Source organism: Trachemys scripta, chromosome 1, assembly GCF_013100865.1.
Source record: "Trachemys scripta elegans isolate TJP31775 chromosome 1, CAS_Tse_1.0, whole genome shotgun sequence".
NCBI lineage: Eukaryota > Metazoa > Chordata > Testudines > Emydidae > Trachemys > Trachemys scripta.
Genome location: NC_048298.1, coordinates 96,025,572 through 96,041,377, shown reverse-complemented (window position 1 = coordinate 96,041,377; position 15,806 = coordinate 96,025,572). Strand labels below are relative to the sequence as shown.

The window sequence follows — 15,806 nt, the reverse complement described above, 5'->3', positions numbered from 1 at the left end:
TCTCACAGCTCTAAGCTCTGTCCCGTATTTTGTATATTATATTATATTATATTATATTTATTTATATTTCTGTTTGTATTACTGTAGTGCCTAAGAGCCCTAGTCATGGACCAGGACCCCAGTGTGCTAGGTGCTGTACAAACTGATCAAAAAGACAGTCCCTGCCCAAAAGTTTATAGGCACAAATTACAGTATTGCATTGATTATTCACATCCTGCTATGTTTCAAAAATGCCAGTTGTGTCTGGATTGTCTCCCAGTATCTGATATTCTAGCTCACCTATTTGTACCTTTTGAAGTGTTCTTCAAAAATGGGTGTTTTACTGCTATCACTATACCAGGGGTTCTCAAACTGGAGGTTGGGACCCCTCAGGGGGGTCGTGAGGTTATTACATGGGGGGTTGTGAACTGTCGGCCTCCACCGCAAATCCCGCTTTGCCTCCAGCATATATAATGGTGTTAGATATATAAAAAAATGTTTTTAATTTATAAGTGGGGTCGCACTCAGAGGCTTGCTACGTGAAAGTTTGAGAACCACTGCACTATACCCATTTTTATTCACCTCCTTTGGTTGATAGTCTTCATTGGCATCACCTTATTAGATTGTTCTTTACTGGCTGTTTCAAAATGGATCGTTTCAAAGGACTACAGCTCATGTTAACTATGAACGTCAACTTTGTTTGTTCTGCAGGAGCTATGCAGTCCTATACATGGTCACTCACATACACTGTGACAACAGCTGCTGGGTCACCTGCTGAAAACTCGCAACAGCTGCCCTGCATGAGAAGTCCTCATGTGCCTTCTTCATCTGTCACACACAGGATACCTGTTTACCCCCACAGAGAGGAACACGGGTAGGTCACTTACCAGTTTGTTTATTTGAGTTGTAAGGACTAGTGTAAATTTGCAATATTTTTTTTTTTCAAAAGCAGTTGGAATCCAAGGTCTGTTTCCTGAGGGAATAGATCTTCATTGCAATGTGATAGTGTAGTATGGTTATATGGTCTCTCACGTATTTCCATTTATGCATTTAAAACATAATGCAAGTCATAAACACAAGGAAACCTGGAAAATAAGTTCTAAAGGGAGAAGGACTGGATGGATGATCTAATTAGGTTTCCTTCTATCTCTGATTCCTATTATTCTATGTCAATGGCCTAGATATATCAAGAAAAGCTAACCTTCCTTCGCCAAGCTAATTGCTAGTCTCACAGAACAACAATTTCCAGGGTTTGGAAAGACAGACAATTTTTGAACTAGAAGGAGGATCGAACATAACAAACGGGTTAAAGCCTCGGAGTAATGCTGACCAATGAAAATAATAAACAGTGAGATAGAACATTTAGTAAAGATCTTGGAGCACTTTACAAACTTTAACACAGCCTCACAACACTCCTGTTCCAAAGCAATAGCCATTCGGTATATTCCCAACTTACAGGGCAATGTATCAAGCTCAGAGAGCTCCTCTGTCCCTTCCACAACTAGCCAAACACCATAACAAAATCACCCATTGGGCAGGCCCATGCATGTACCAGGATTAGGAGTGTGGGAGATGTTGTTGATAGCCTGCATGCAACGGAAGGTGAAGACTTCTTACTGAATTCCTCAAGCTCTGCCCACAGTTTCCATGTGTGGAAATGCCTACCCCATGGTGGAAGATTCGAGATTCATTGCTTTGTGGAGAGCCAGCACAATGTCTATTCCCCATTGAGGGCTTAAGTGATGCACAGGGCTCTGGTCCTCGACCCGGGCTGAATTTCACACAAAATGCAGATCCTCAGCTGGAGAGAACCTCTTCTGACTTTTCTAGAACAATTTCTGCTGGAGCTACTATCAGTCATCACTGAAGATGGATACCCTCTGGAATGCAAAAGCTTTGCAGAGTACTGATGAGGAGAGCACTTTAAAGGGCTCAAGAGTTTTTACACTGACTTTTATTTTACCACATAACAGGGCTTAAGACAAAGAGTAAAGCTCAGAGTCATTGTGAGTCATGCTCAGAAAATGTAAATGTATCTTTTTGTACTTGGGGCCAGTCATGCAAAACAAAATGAAAGCTTCATGATAAAAGCAGCTTTCTTGAAAATAAATATTGAGGGATCATTACTGCTTTCCTCTGAATTTACAGTGGTGACAATAATAGATAATACAAGACTCCAAACCTTCCTGGGGAGATGCTGAGATAGTGACATTCAGCTGTGTTTTAAATGAGGGGATTTATTGGACATTTCTTAATTAGCCCAATTGTACTGATGGAAATATTGAAAGTGTCAGGAGTGTAACTTCTTGTAGTGGCCTTTTCTTTTCTTTTCTTTTCTTTTCTTTTCTTTTCTTTTGAGACGCTATGTAAAATTATTTACTCCTAAAGCCCAGTTAAACTGTCCAAGATGGGCAGGGGTTAGTGAGACTTATTCTGGAGAATAGGTGGAAAAGTTGGAAACCTCGCGCACGTAAGACCGATGTGCACCAGTGCGCAAACATCCTTTAACACAGTCAGAAAATAATCTTGCAAAATACCAAATGAAGAAATTATATTGTGTATATCAATGGCACCTCCTAGGAGAGAGTGTGGAGGATAACGAGACAGAAACTGCTTACCTTTCTTCTACGAGTTGCAAGAGTCACGCTAACAGCAACATGGAAATCCTTGTAATTGTCCATCCTGTGGGAGGTCTTGGCAACTCTGCAGTACCAACCTTTGTCCTGAAATCATCCTCAGTGGCGTGGTCTGTGTGCCACTTGCCAGACAAGTGCTAGAGGCACCTTAGGTGCCAGGCCCGAAGGCACTGGCAGGTTCCAGTTAGAGTCTGCTAGCTGTCTCCAATCACTGTGTTCCGCCCAGGGCCATGAGAAAGCTTGCCTCTGTGACCAAATGCCTTCAAACTGCCCTGGAACCTTCCCTGTCTGGTGACCTGTATCCCTTCTGAGCACGAGGAAAGGAGCAGCAGCAAATTCACCCTCATTCACGCTGCCCTCTGTTGGCCTGTTACTGCACACGTAATTAATCACAACCTCCCAATTACCCAGTAACTCCAGATAGCTTTAGGTGATCTGAGAAATCCTGGTAACGGAGACGTGCAGACATCAAAGACTGTCTCTCCTGTGCTCTCAGTGCCCACCTTGCTGGGCTCAGGCAGCATGAAGGAGGAAGCTGCCTGTTTCAAATGCAGAGGGGGCCTGAAATGGGGTAGAGGGAATAGATTAGGACAAGGAGCCTACCTGGGTGAATCTGAGACTGGAGGCTGATGGTGTGGGTGGGAGGGGAAATTGGGGAGAGACTGGGATTAGATGAGCAAGAAGACTGAAACTGGTCCAGTGAGTCCAGAGGGGTGAGACTGAGGTCTTGTCTACTCTTAAAATGTTGCAGTGGCACAGCTGCACCTCTGCAGGGCTTCAGTATAGACACTACCTAAACAGAGAGGCGGAATTCTCCCATTTCTGAGTGAATTCACCTCCCCTAGCACTGTCTTCATGGGGACTTAGGTTGGCTTTGCTACACTACTTAGGGGTGTGGATTTTTTACACACCCCAGACTGACATAGTTAAGCCAAACTAACTTTCTAAAGTAGACCAGGCCTAGGACTTGCTGGGCAAGAAGATTGGGACTAAGATGAGATGCCTTAAGAGTGGAGACTGGGACTGGCTAGTTGAGAAGAATGGGATTGAAATGAGGAGCTGGGGTGGGGAAGACACAGGACTAGGACAGGGTTGGATTGGAGGGCATGGCACAGAAGGGATCAAGTTTGGGGGAACAGGCAGAAGAGTCTGTGGCTACTAGAGCACATTCCCCTCCAGAATCTGAAATGGAAACTAAGATTCCTGAGGCTTGTTTACATGGCGTGGCAGAGCGCACCAGAGGGGTGTGATCTGCAAAGCGCCCAGCTGTGCTGTGTAGATCCTGCTGGCACATTCCAAAAAGTACCTAGTTTGCGTTAACGTGAACTAGGGACCTTTTAGAACACACCAATAGAGTGTACATAGGGCAGTTAAGTGCAATATGTTTGAACACTTTAAAAATATACTCCTCTATGGGCGAGCAGCAGTGACCACCAATTTTGTCAACTTAATGTACCCGCTCTACACACAAGCACATCATACATAATTTGAAAGCTTATTATGTCTACCTTAAGATAACATATGATGGGGAGCTGTCAAGTGGTGCCATTACCATAGAAACGGGGGTAAACAATGACACCATCAACATGTTAAAATGGCCACTTTGAAATATTTGCATTTGTTTCTGTTATTATTTCAAGACAGAAAAATGGATTTCAAAGCATCACAACAACAATCTAAAGGCTAAAGCAAAATCTAATAATAAATTAGTACAGGTATCATTGAACTGTAATAGCACTGGTGACATTTCTAGTCAACATCATTATCATTATCTTGTTCATTATGATTTCTGTCAAGAGTCCATTGGTTACCCAGTCTTCATTGCCTTGCATACACACAGGTCAGTGCAGGGAAGTTTGTTCTGATTACAGACAGTTTATTGTGCAGTGACCCCTACTGTTGCAGGCAGAGATACAGTTTTGTAGAAGCTCAGATGCCACTGGCCCTTGGAGAATACAAGAAGTAGCTCATCATCCACATTTGCCCATCCATGTTGCAATGATGATCCAATATCTGGTTTACCTGTGTGTGTGAAGACATCCAAATCTTTGTCTGCCAAGATGCTCTTTTGACATACTCTTCAAAACTGTCCTCGTGTGGTGGGAGTTTGGCCAATGACTTGTCCTTTCTGGTGGCTACATTGAGCCACAAGCAATGTGGGTCTCCTTTCTTGCGCTGGTCATACAGCACTGCTACCAACTTCCTTGCTGCAGAAATTGTGGCTTGTCTGTCACACTCTCCCAATTTGGCAAGATCTCTAATGAGGTAAGTTCCCTTTGTTTTGACAACACTAAACACAGATTTCCCCCTCCCCAATCCCAAATAGTGATGACACAGATGCATCCTATCAATGCATGTACAGCAAGAAGTATGTTGCAGAATTCAGGAGTGTGTGAATGTGTCACAAACTGCATGCACAGATACGAAGCGACACTAGTCAGTCATGCTCGTAATGGTGCCTGGTTTCAATCCACATGCTATCTATGTATTCCATTTATGGAAGGTAGTGAACAGCCAGGACCAAAACCTCTGTTTCAGGTGACTTAATTGCTATGGTTCCTTTGACATTTTGCCCTGGTCTACACTCAGGGGAGAGGGGGGAATCAACCTAAGATACGCAACTTCAGCTATGAGAATAGTGTAGCTGAAGTCGACGTATTTAGGTATACTTACCACGGCGTGTGCACGGCGCTGAGTTGACTGCTGCCGCTCCCCCGTCGACTCCGCTTCCGCCTCTCATGGCAGTGGCGTATCAGAGTCGACGGGAGAGTGCTCGGGGATCGATCACTACCCGCCGATCCGGCAGGTAGTATAGACATAACCTAAAAGACTCAAAAGCCATATTGGCACATATAGCATGCAGAAGCATCCTTGTGTCCACTTCCTCTTGAGTATTGTACAAAGCTTGGGCTTCTTCAACATCTCTATTGGTGATGGACTTTGCTACCTCACCATTGGAAAAGCCTCCAGCAAGAAGGAGTGTTTGTGGGCAGAAATGGTGTCCCTACTCTCTGTTTGCCAGAAGCTGGGATTGGGTGACAGGGCATGGATCACTTGATGATAACCTGTCTGTTCATTCCCTTTGGGGCACCTGCCATTGGCCACTGTCAGAGGACAGGATACTGGGCTTGATGGACCTTTGGTCTGACCCAGTATGGCAGTTCTTATGTTCTTGTGTTGGGTGTACTCCTGCACTCTCAGGTGCATTTTGAACCATGTATTCACAGAGGAATTTTACAAGTGACTGCTTGTTGGATGCCATGTTTAGAAACTTTTTCCACGGAGGCACAGGGCATTCACCAGTCCCCTGGTATTTCTTGCATTCAACCTTAGATCCTGTCCAGTGCTGTCTTTCTGCAGTTTTATTAGTGTTACTGTTGTCATATCTCTCAGAGACTTCAATTACAGAACTAGATTTGTGAAATCCTAGGACCTGCCTCAAGAACTCAGCAGCCAGTTCACTGAATGTGTGGAATTTATTTGTCTCCAGCCATCATTGTATGACAGCCATGGCATCTCTGATGTATATGGTGGTTTCTTTGTTGCATGCTCTTAGCTCATGGATTCTTTCAGCTTGAGCTTCCAGCTGATGCACTAATTCAGCTTTGTGTGTTCTCATTGTTTCATCAGCATGGAAGAGAGTCACAGGCACAGGTCCTATTGGATGACTAAGAACAATTGCCATTGAAACATCATCTCTGCATCTTGCTAAAGATAGGGCTTTGTGGAAAACAATTTCTGCACTTATAGCTGCTGTAAGTGTCCCTCCTTTGCCAGACTTAAATTCGGTCTTCTTGGCCATATTAGCAAATGTTTTGATGCCAGTTTTCTTGCCTGGGCTGAAGAAGCTACATGTCCCATCAGAATCAAGTGTACCTTTCCTAAATCTCTCCATTTGTTTTTCACCAGCATCTACTATTTTCAGTAGAGACTCTTGTACATTTAATGTTACATGAAGTCTAGTAGATATGTTAATAAGCACCTCTGGATGTGATTCAGGGTCAAATGGGTTTGTCATATTGTTGATGACATAGTTGGTAAAGCTGTAACATAGTCTTCATCCCTCTTCAGTGCAAAGCCAAGGACTTGTTTTGTGGACTTTATCTTCACTTCTTTCTCTTGTAGCTTTTGCTTATTCACTCAGGACATGTTTTGTGAGGGGCATCTGACGAGCTGGCTTCTTTCTTCTAAGTCCTACAATCCGACTGCTGCCTTTTGAGTCTTTGATGACAGTTTTCTCTGTTCCCATGTCACTCCAAATTCCTTTGGAACAACCAGGAGTCTGACACACAGCAAATTCCCCAGATTCAAAGGCACTGTGTACCACTTCAGGGAGAATTACTATAACAAGAATGTAGATTGGTATCTAACTGGCATAGTTTGGGCCTGTTTGCAGTAAAGAACTATGGAAGCCTGGCACGCTGTGTGTGTAGGTGAAGCTTCCAATCCTCCTGTCAGCCTTCATAGAATCATAGAATCATAGAATTGGAAGGGACCTCGAGAAGTCATCTAGTCCAGTCCACTGCACTCAAGGCAGGACTATGCATTATCTAGACCAGTGGTCCCCAATGCGGTGCCCGCGGGCGCCATGGTATCTATGTGCACTTGCGTACTGGCCGGCGGACGAGCATCCGCTGAAATGCCGCCGACAAGCAGCATCATCCAGAGGCGTCGCTGCCAAAATGCCGCCGACTTTTGGTGGTGACGCCTATTGACGTTGCCGCTTCTCGGTGGCATTTTGGTGAATGCTTGTCCGCCGGCCACAGTCCGTGTTGGCTCATTGTCTGGTGTCCGCCAGACGAAAAAGGTTGGGGACCACTGATCTAGACCATCCCTGACAGGTTTTGTCCAACCTGCTCTTAAAAATCCCCAGTGATGGAGATTCCACCACCTCCCTAGGCGATTTATTCCAGTGCTTAACCACCCTGACAGGAAGTTTTTCCTAATGTCCAGCCTAAGCTGCTCTTGCTGCAATTTAAACCCATTGCTTCTTGTCCTATCCTCAGAGGTTAAGAAGAACAATTTTTCTCCCTCCTCCTTGTAACAACCTTTTATGTACTTGAAAAATGTTATGTCCCCTCTCAGTCTTCTCTTCTCCAGACTAAACAAACCCAATTTTTTAAATCTTCCCTCATAGGTCATGTTTTCTAGACCTTTAATAATTTTTGTTGCTCTTCTCTGGACTTTCTCCAGTTTGTCCACATCTTTCCTGAAATGTGGCTCCCAGAACTGGACACAATACTCCAGTTGAGGCCTAATCAGCGCGGAGTAGAGCGGAAGAATTACTTCTCGTGTCTTGCTTACAATACTCCTGCTAATACATCCCAGAATGATGGTCGCTTTTTTTGCAACAGTGTTACACTGTTGACTCCTATTTAGCTTGTGATCCACTCTGACCCCCAGATCCCTTTCCGCAGTACTCCTTCCTAGGCAGTCATTTCCCATTTTGTATGTGTGCAACTGATTGTTCCTTCCTAAGTGGAGTACTTTGCATTTGTCCTTATTGAATTCATCCTATTTACTTCAGACCATTTCTCCAGTTTGCCCAGATCATTTTGAATTTTAATCTTATCTTCCAAAGCACTTGTAACCTCTCCCAGCTTGCTATGGTCTGCAGACTTTATAAGTATACTCTCAATGCCATTATCTAAATCACTGAAGATATTGAACAGAACCAGACCCAGAACCAATCCCTGCGGGACCCCACTCATTATGCCCTTCCAGCATGGATGTTTAGAAGTAGTATCTGTGTAACCTGGAGAAAATGATCCCAGAGCCTGAACATAGGCGACAGGGTACCATCCCCATGTCTGAATTCTCCAGTAGTAGTAGCATATGCTGAGCTATAGCATCATCAAGCTCTTTAATGACATGTTGTAAGGACTCAGTGTCTTCAGACTCAAACACCTTTTGAGTGTCAGCCAACATTTGCCAGACAGATGCTGGAACTGCATGAGTACCTCCTCCCTGTTCGTACCATTTAACAAATAAATAAAGTTTCAGAGCACTCGGGGCCTCAAATGTGAGAATCAAGCCACGTAGAGCCCAGCTGAATTGCTTATCAGCAAGCATTTGATCTACAGCACAAGCTGGATGCACATCTGAATCAACAAGAAGGTCTAGCAATCCTGCATCTCCCCAAAATTTCCCAGTACATGCAATAAAACAGCACAGGGTGTAATACTGCCCAGGTGAATCACATTGGTAGAATCATTTGGAAGAATCCATTTCACTTGATGAGCATCAGCATTCAGCTGCTGATCCTTGGTCTGAATGGCTGCCCTAGAGCTGCTAACATAATCTTACATTTTAGCATTGTAATATAGACTATGGCCATGTCACTTGGTCTGGCATCCACAATAGGTGCATAAGCAACTGTCGTGTAAGTGCTCTTCTTTGTTGCCCTCTCGTGGTGGGAACCAGTCCAAAATGGAATCACCCAAGTGTGAACAATATCAACATCATTTGGTACTGGTAAGACATCAGAAGGCGGTAGTCTTAAAAGGAAGAGATCTTGGACAGTGGTCATCTGTGACAAGGTGGCAAGAGTCTATTTTCTCAAGTACTTTTTCACAGTGAGTCAGTTCTGGGTGTGTTCTAGGTTTTTTAAATGCTGCTCACTGCACAAGAGACTCTGATTGCTCAGGGAGAGTGACTTTTCTTTTCCATGCTACAGTGATATTTCTTGTGATGCTGGATTATCGGCACACTGTTCTTAAAATGCCACTCTAGTCATTGAATGGAAGGTATTCTTTCCATCAGTGGTCTCTGCGTTGATGTCTATATTATCATCTCCTTCGTGGATGAGATCTCCACCAACATGAAGTGGAATAATTCCATTTGGAATGAACACACCACCCTGGAATCTTTCTACTTCAGTTTTTGCAGCACTAGTGATGAACTGCTCCTCATAACTGATGCAGAATCATGAAGGTGTAGTAGATCAATTAAACTGCGAGCCCCAAATTCATGGTGTAGCTGTGCAGCAATACAAATCTTTGTATACATTGTCATTTGATAGCTTTGACCAATGAACACTACATTGAGATGTTGAAATTAACTTAAACAGTGGAAACTGTAGTCATAGTAATGTTTCAGTTTCTGGAACTGTGCAAAAAATGACACTTTCTCATTTTGGGCATCATTGTTTCATCTCACCTACAGGCTTACAGCAGCACTTGACAGCTCCACATGATACCTCATCTAAACATGCATAAAATAGCTTTCAAATGCTATATGATGTGGGTGTGTGTAGGGTAGGAACATTAAACTCCAAACATATGGTCCTTTTTGGAGAATTGACGCATGCTTATGAGTGTGCTTTGCTGGTGCCATGTAGGCAAGCCCTCCATTCCACTGCTATCAGGAGTTAATTGTGAAATCCACTGGGAAATTGTCCCATCCTTCTCTTGTGGTGTTCCACGTAGAGGATGACAACCTACTACTGCTATCAGTTACTCTGTTAGCTCAAGTGGCAGAGGTCCCTGAGGTGGATCTAAAAGTTCCAACTCTGCTAAAGACCCATATGGGTGTCAGTAGGATGCAGCATGATGGAATTTCGTGTATTCAGTTTTCTCTTTAAAAACCTAGGAAGAAATAGTATGTGATCATGTAATTAAAGACTGTGTCATAATTCACATGCACAAGAGAGCTGAATTAAAGTTGCATAGGCAACCTAAATTCTGACATTTCCTAACTTTCAAGTGCTTGACTTTGCAACCTATCTCCATATTATCTGGGTACCTTCCAGAAGTGCATTAAATGTCTTGACTAACATCTGACACATGTGGCTTGTTCTCTCATCCTCTCCTCAGGGGGATGGTTAGTTGGTGGGCATTTACTATACATATTGTCATGTATTTATGTTAGAGAAATCAAGGTCAACAAAATGCACCTTGCACTTTGAGTGAAAAGTTGTGAGATGTGTGATGGTCCTTAGTTCTTGGGGGAAATCATTCCACGATCTTGGCCCCAAGCTCTTTCTCCTGTACAGACAAGTTTAACCTTATTGAGGAGGAGTGGAATAATCTTCATCCTGGAGCTTTAATTAATCTTTTAGATACCTTGGGCTCAGCCCATTGTGTGCCTGGAAGATAAGAACCGAGCCCTTAAACTCAAATTGAAATTCTTTGGGAAGCGAGTGTGACGAGTGGAGGACAGGTGTGATGTGCTTGCAGTAGCCTGTGTTGCTGAGATGTACTGCAGCATTCTGTAGCTGTTAAAGTTTCCTGAGCACTGAAGACTTCATGCCCAGATACGTCACAATGCTGCAGTCCAGCTGAGAAGTGACGAAGGCAGGAATAACTGAGACCAGGTCGTCGTCCACCAGCAAGAGATAATCTCCAAGCCAACTGGAGATGGTAGAAAGCATTACTCATGGATGCTGATATATGACAGCTTAGCATCAGAAAGGAATCCAAGAGCATTCCTAAACTGTGGACAGACTTGACCAGTGGTGGGTGTAAACCTTCCACAAAAAGAGACTGCACCTTAGAATGACATAAGAAAGCCAAGGCTTACCACTGACCACCAGAAAATCTGTTGGCTTTGAGCCTCATGCTGCCCTGCAAAGAGGAGCAAGGAGCAAAAAGACCCCCCCAAAGATGGGTTGCAGTAGAATAAATATGGGTGACAACTCCATGGCATGCCCCTGCCTATCCTTACAAGGAGGCTGAAGAAGACTTGTCATGTGGACACCACATGGTTGAAAATATGTGAGTTTGGAGGAGTGAGGGTAGGGACAGGGAGCTGCTACCATATACAGCATGCTGTCCTAGGAACATGCTTAATGCACCACTGAGCGGAAATGCAATGCTGGTCTGACTGAGATTATCTGCCCCAGAGATAGAGCACAGGCATGGCAGGAGGAGTCATGCTGCCATTGGGAGGAGTTGTTGTGCAGAGGTCTACACTCTAAGTTGTCCAGGGTAGCAAGAGTCCAATTCAGACTGTTCTATAAAATTGTTTGGAAAAAGATATAAAAAGGAGACAGAATAAATGAGTCCAAAACAAAAGGTCTACTGAAACCACTCAAGAACGGTGTTGAAATCATGACCACTAAACAAGAGAATGGAATTGAAAATTAATGGACCAAATTTGGTGTGTCAGCAAGCAGGCCTAAATAGCAAACACAATAACGAGGGGATGAGCTATTATTCCTATCACCCCCTTTTGGGTCATTAAAAAGAGACTGGGAGGGGGGAAAGGGTATCAAAACACGAGGGCTGGAGACAGGTGGACTGAAAGGAGTGAGCTCTACCATCATGGCTGCCACCCCAATCTTCTCCTGGAACCCACCCTGACACCCCTGGGCTTTCACTGACCTGACCCTGACAGATGCCCAGACCACATTGAGCCAAAGAGAGGGACACGGTTGACATCACCTCTATCAGGCTAAATCCCAAACACCGGTTGGGATGTGAGACTTGGGTTGTAGCTGTCATGCCCTCCCTTGAATATAATTTTCCTTTCCCCACCTTATTTCTTTTCTTTCTTCTCTTTTTGCCTTCTAAAATGAATCTGGCTTAGCCGACTAAGATTGTATCTTTCACAAGACTGCTGCGAGCCCACGTCCAGAGAGGCAGATAAAAGCAATGCCTTAAACAGCCCAACACTGGGATAGCTTGCCAGGTCTGGGAGTGGTAGATAGGACTGTGTGCTCCAGGTTTCTTTAGGAGTGAGATTACAAGCAAGACTTAGCACCAGAAACAGAAGCTGCACTTAATGTCTTCATTGTGCTTTTCTCTCCCCTCCTATATGTTTTTCTTGTTTTGTTTTGAAAGGGACCAGAACTGGACTTTAACAACAACAGCAACTTCAACCCATTTCAACTATCTTTTTCTCTCCCCCCCCCCCCCCCACAAGACAGTTATTACATCTTTAATACCATCTCAAAGACTGTCAGGCTGGGGTTTGCTAAAAACGCTACAGCTAAAGGGAATGAAGAAAAGCTTCGTTTAATACATTACCTTTCAAATGCTTTCACTGATCTTCCTTCTTTTTCTGTAGCTTTAATAAAAGTTTAAAACGCTTTTTAATGGTGGTTGATTCCATGGGGCTAAGCAGGGCAAGGTGTCTGTACTCAAAACCATGAACCATGTTTAATGTTGTATAGGGACAGAGTCATGTTAACATCTTTGACTCTTTGGGCCATTTCTTCCATTCCAATTAAGAGAGAGTGGAGGACCCACCGAGCCTCCCAGTTGGACCGGTCCCCCTTATGGAAAACCTCCCTATTCATGCTTGAGTCCCACTGAGGTCCATCCTCTTCCCCCTTGCTTTGCTCCACCTCACACTTCTGAATGAAGAGGGGCCTCTGGCCCCGGGTTTTGAAAGCAATCATTTTCAGACTGGGTGTCCTGCTGTCATTTATAAACATACCTGTTTGTTTGTCTGGTTTACAATATAGCGCAGTATCTCTAGAGCGCTATATTGAAGACTAATGGGAGATAGTTAAATGTACCCAGACTCTAGATCTACCCTGTGCACCTTATAGTAATCTGTTTAAAAGATGTTAAAAATCAATAAAAATAAAATGTAAATGAGCCTCATCCTCCCCCCCATCCCTATATCAGTACCACTTCTAGCTCGTGTACATTTTTAAAGCCTAGTACTTTCGAGCTAGATTAACATCTAGCATTTACATGGCCATGCAGAGGTAGGGAGACTGTAAAGAGTCTCCATCCCTTCCCCTCTTGTGTGACCCACCTAAGGATTAACCAGAAACATTCAGAAAAGTGCAGGGGCTTCTCCCACCGCCATCCCCACCTGTGCTGGAACAGCTGTCCCCAAAAAAGGGGTAGGGAGAGATGGGGAGTAGGTAGAGCCATGACTCTGCCCCTCAGCTCAGCTCCACAGGAAGAGTGTGCTGCACCCCTTAAAGGGAAATAGCAAATTACTCCACCAACCCCATCATAAGTGGGGAGCACCCATTGCCCCAGTGCAAGGCTGTAGCTACATTTAACAGTTTAGCTCTCAGGGCCCAGTTCTACCGTTCTGGCTCATGCTGAATAATATTTCATTGTGTGAGTAGCTCCATGAACCACCACTCGGAATAGGGGACTATGGAACACTAGTAAAGGTGGCCAAACTGGACCCTTAGAAAGCACTACAAATGACTGATTACAGATCACACAGACACATGGAGTCACTCTATTTGCTATTTGTGTAGAGCACATAATTCCATTAAGTGACATCTGCATCTTCGAGCTGAGTTGGGGTAAAGCTTCGTACAGATTGTTCTTCAGAGCATCTCTCTCTTATGGAAACAAATGCAAATATATCTGTAGCATTAGAAAACTACAACAGAACTAGTAGCTGGAATGCCGTTATTATGAGTACTAAATGTGTGAGTGTGTGGGGGGGTTTCATGTATTTTAGGTACACAGGAAGCTACAACTATGGTAGCTATAGCAACCAGCACCCTTATCCAATGCAGAGTCAATATCCATCTCTATCACATGACACTACTATTTCTGGACCACTTCATTACTCAGCTTATCACAGAAGCTCTTCACAGGTAAGTCTATTGTCTTACTGCCAATGCATGATTTAATGTATTAAATAAAGATTTTAAACTATCTGTAATCAGCATTCAAGCTATTTTAAACAATCTTTAATATGTGATGTTATATGCTATGCCCTGATTTTTTCTCTCAGCTTTTACAGACCATAGCGGTCTAAAATTCCTCATAAACATTTTCATCCTGGCTGCAGATTCTTTTGCCAAAAGTCACTTTAATCTGTGAAGTTGTTTTTGAATACTAGGATCTTAAATGCAATTGATGGGATTACAAAAAAACGTTTCTTTGCCAAGCACCAGTCTAAAAAAATCAGTTTAAATAACTGAACATTTGCATTAGCTGTTCTGAAGTGAAACAGACTTCTCATTTGAAATAAGTGTTTTAAAATAGCGGCCATAATTCATCTGATGCTAGGATGGGGGTGGGGTGGGTGGACTGAACTTGTGATAAATAGTGCTTGAAATTCAACTCTTAAAACAGAGGCTCAGTATTTTACTGCAGTTCTGAAACTTATATTGGCATCTAATTAAATATGCTGGGTGAAATCCTGATCCCACTGAATGGGAGTTTTGCCATTGACTTCATGGAGGCAGGATTTCATCCCATGTTTATCATAAAGTTGCTTTAAGAACTTTTGTAACTTGCAGCACAATTTGGACTCTATCTATCTAATCAATCATGTAGTATTAAAATCAGATCCATTTATTGAAACTGTTTGTCTGTATGAGCCCAGTAATGGCTTGAGATGATATAAAGCCTTTGTGTTGGCTGTTTCAAACATATGTATTGGGCTTTTATGCACTTCATATTTAGGATGTGTATCTGACCGAGTCAGTCATTTAATTGTAAATAAAAATTATGGGTCTCACTCACCACTGCATTACTCCAGTTTTCATTTAATTTAAATGGAGTTACACTGGCATGACACTAAAGTAGTACAGTGGTGAATCAAGCCCTGTGTCTTCTGATTCAGGCTTAATTTCACTGATTGGGTACTGCTTGCACTTTGTTTCTGCACGCATTGTGAAGCACTTTGGAATTCCACTGCATGAAAAGCACAACCTTAGTCCACTTTCTATTCTAAGTCTCCTACCGTACATTAACTACACTATTTAGTTATTTCAGTTCATTAAACTCGCTGTCAGAACCAGCATGGGATTTAGAGGTGCAGGCACAGCCGTTGGCAACAGGATTAGGATGGGTCCACAAAGCAGTGAGGTTCTGGGGGATACACAGATGCACAGTGTGGAGCACAGCTCCACGGGGGCTCTGTGTCTGGGAGCATGCAGGAAGCAGGTAGGGGCAGGATTCTGGAGGAGGCAAAATTGGGGGTGTCCATCTGTATGGATCCTCCTATCTTTCATCTATAGCGAATTTAGGGAGACACATAAGGGGCCACGAAGTGTACTCAGTCATTAGGCTGGAGCAGCTTCATGGAGGATGCAAAAAGAAGAACAGGAGTACTTGTGGCACCTTAGAGACTAACAAATTTATTAGAGCATAAGCTTTCGTGGACTACAGCCCACTTCTTCGGATGCATATAGAATTCCTCAATATATGTTCCATTCTATATGCATCCGAAGAAGTGGGCTGTAGTCCACGAAAGCTTATGCTCTAATAAATTTGTTAGTCTCTAAGGTGCCACAAGTACTCCTGTTCTTCTTTTTGC

The 15,806-nt window shown here is 43.5% G+C and overlaps 1 protein-coding gene across 3 annotated transcripts in view; it reads left to right on the top strand.

Annotated features, from left to right (window-relative positions):
* Window positions 1-15,806, top strand: part of RFX4 (regulatory factor X4) — a 129,744-nt gene that overhangs the window by 99,870 nt on the left and 14,068 nt on the right. For all 3 annotated transcript variants that reach the window (XM_034778210.1, XM_034778200.1, XM_034778191.1), the window contains 2 exons: window positions 691-853; window positions 13,995-14,133. In XM_034778210.1, coding sequence (XP_034634101.1) covers window positions 691-853; window positions 13,995-14,133 — 302 coding nt within the window. The remainder of the gene's footprint in view (window positions 1-690; window positions 854-13,994; window positions 14,134-15,806) is intronic.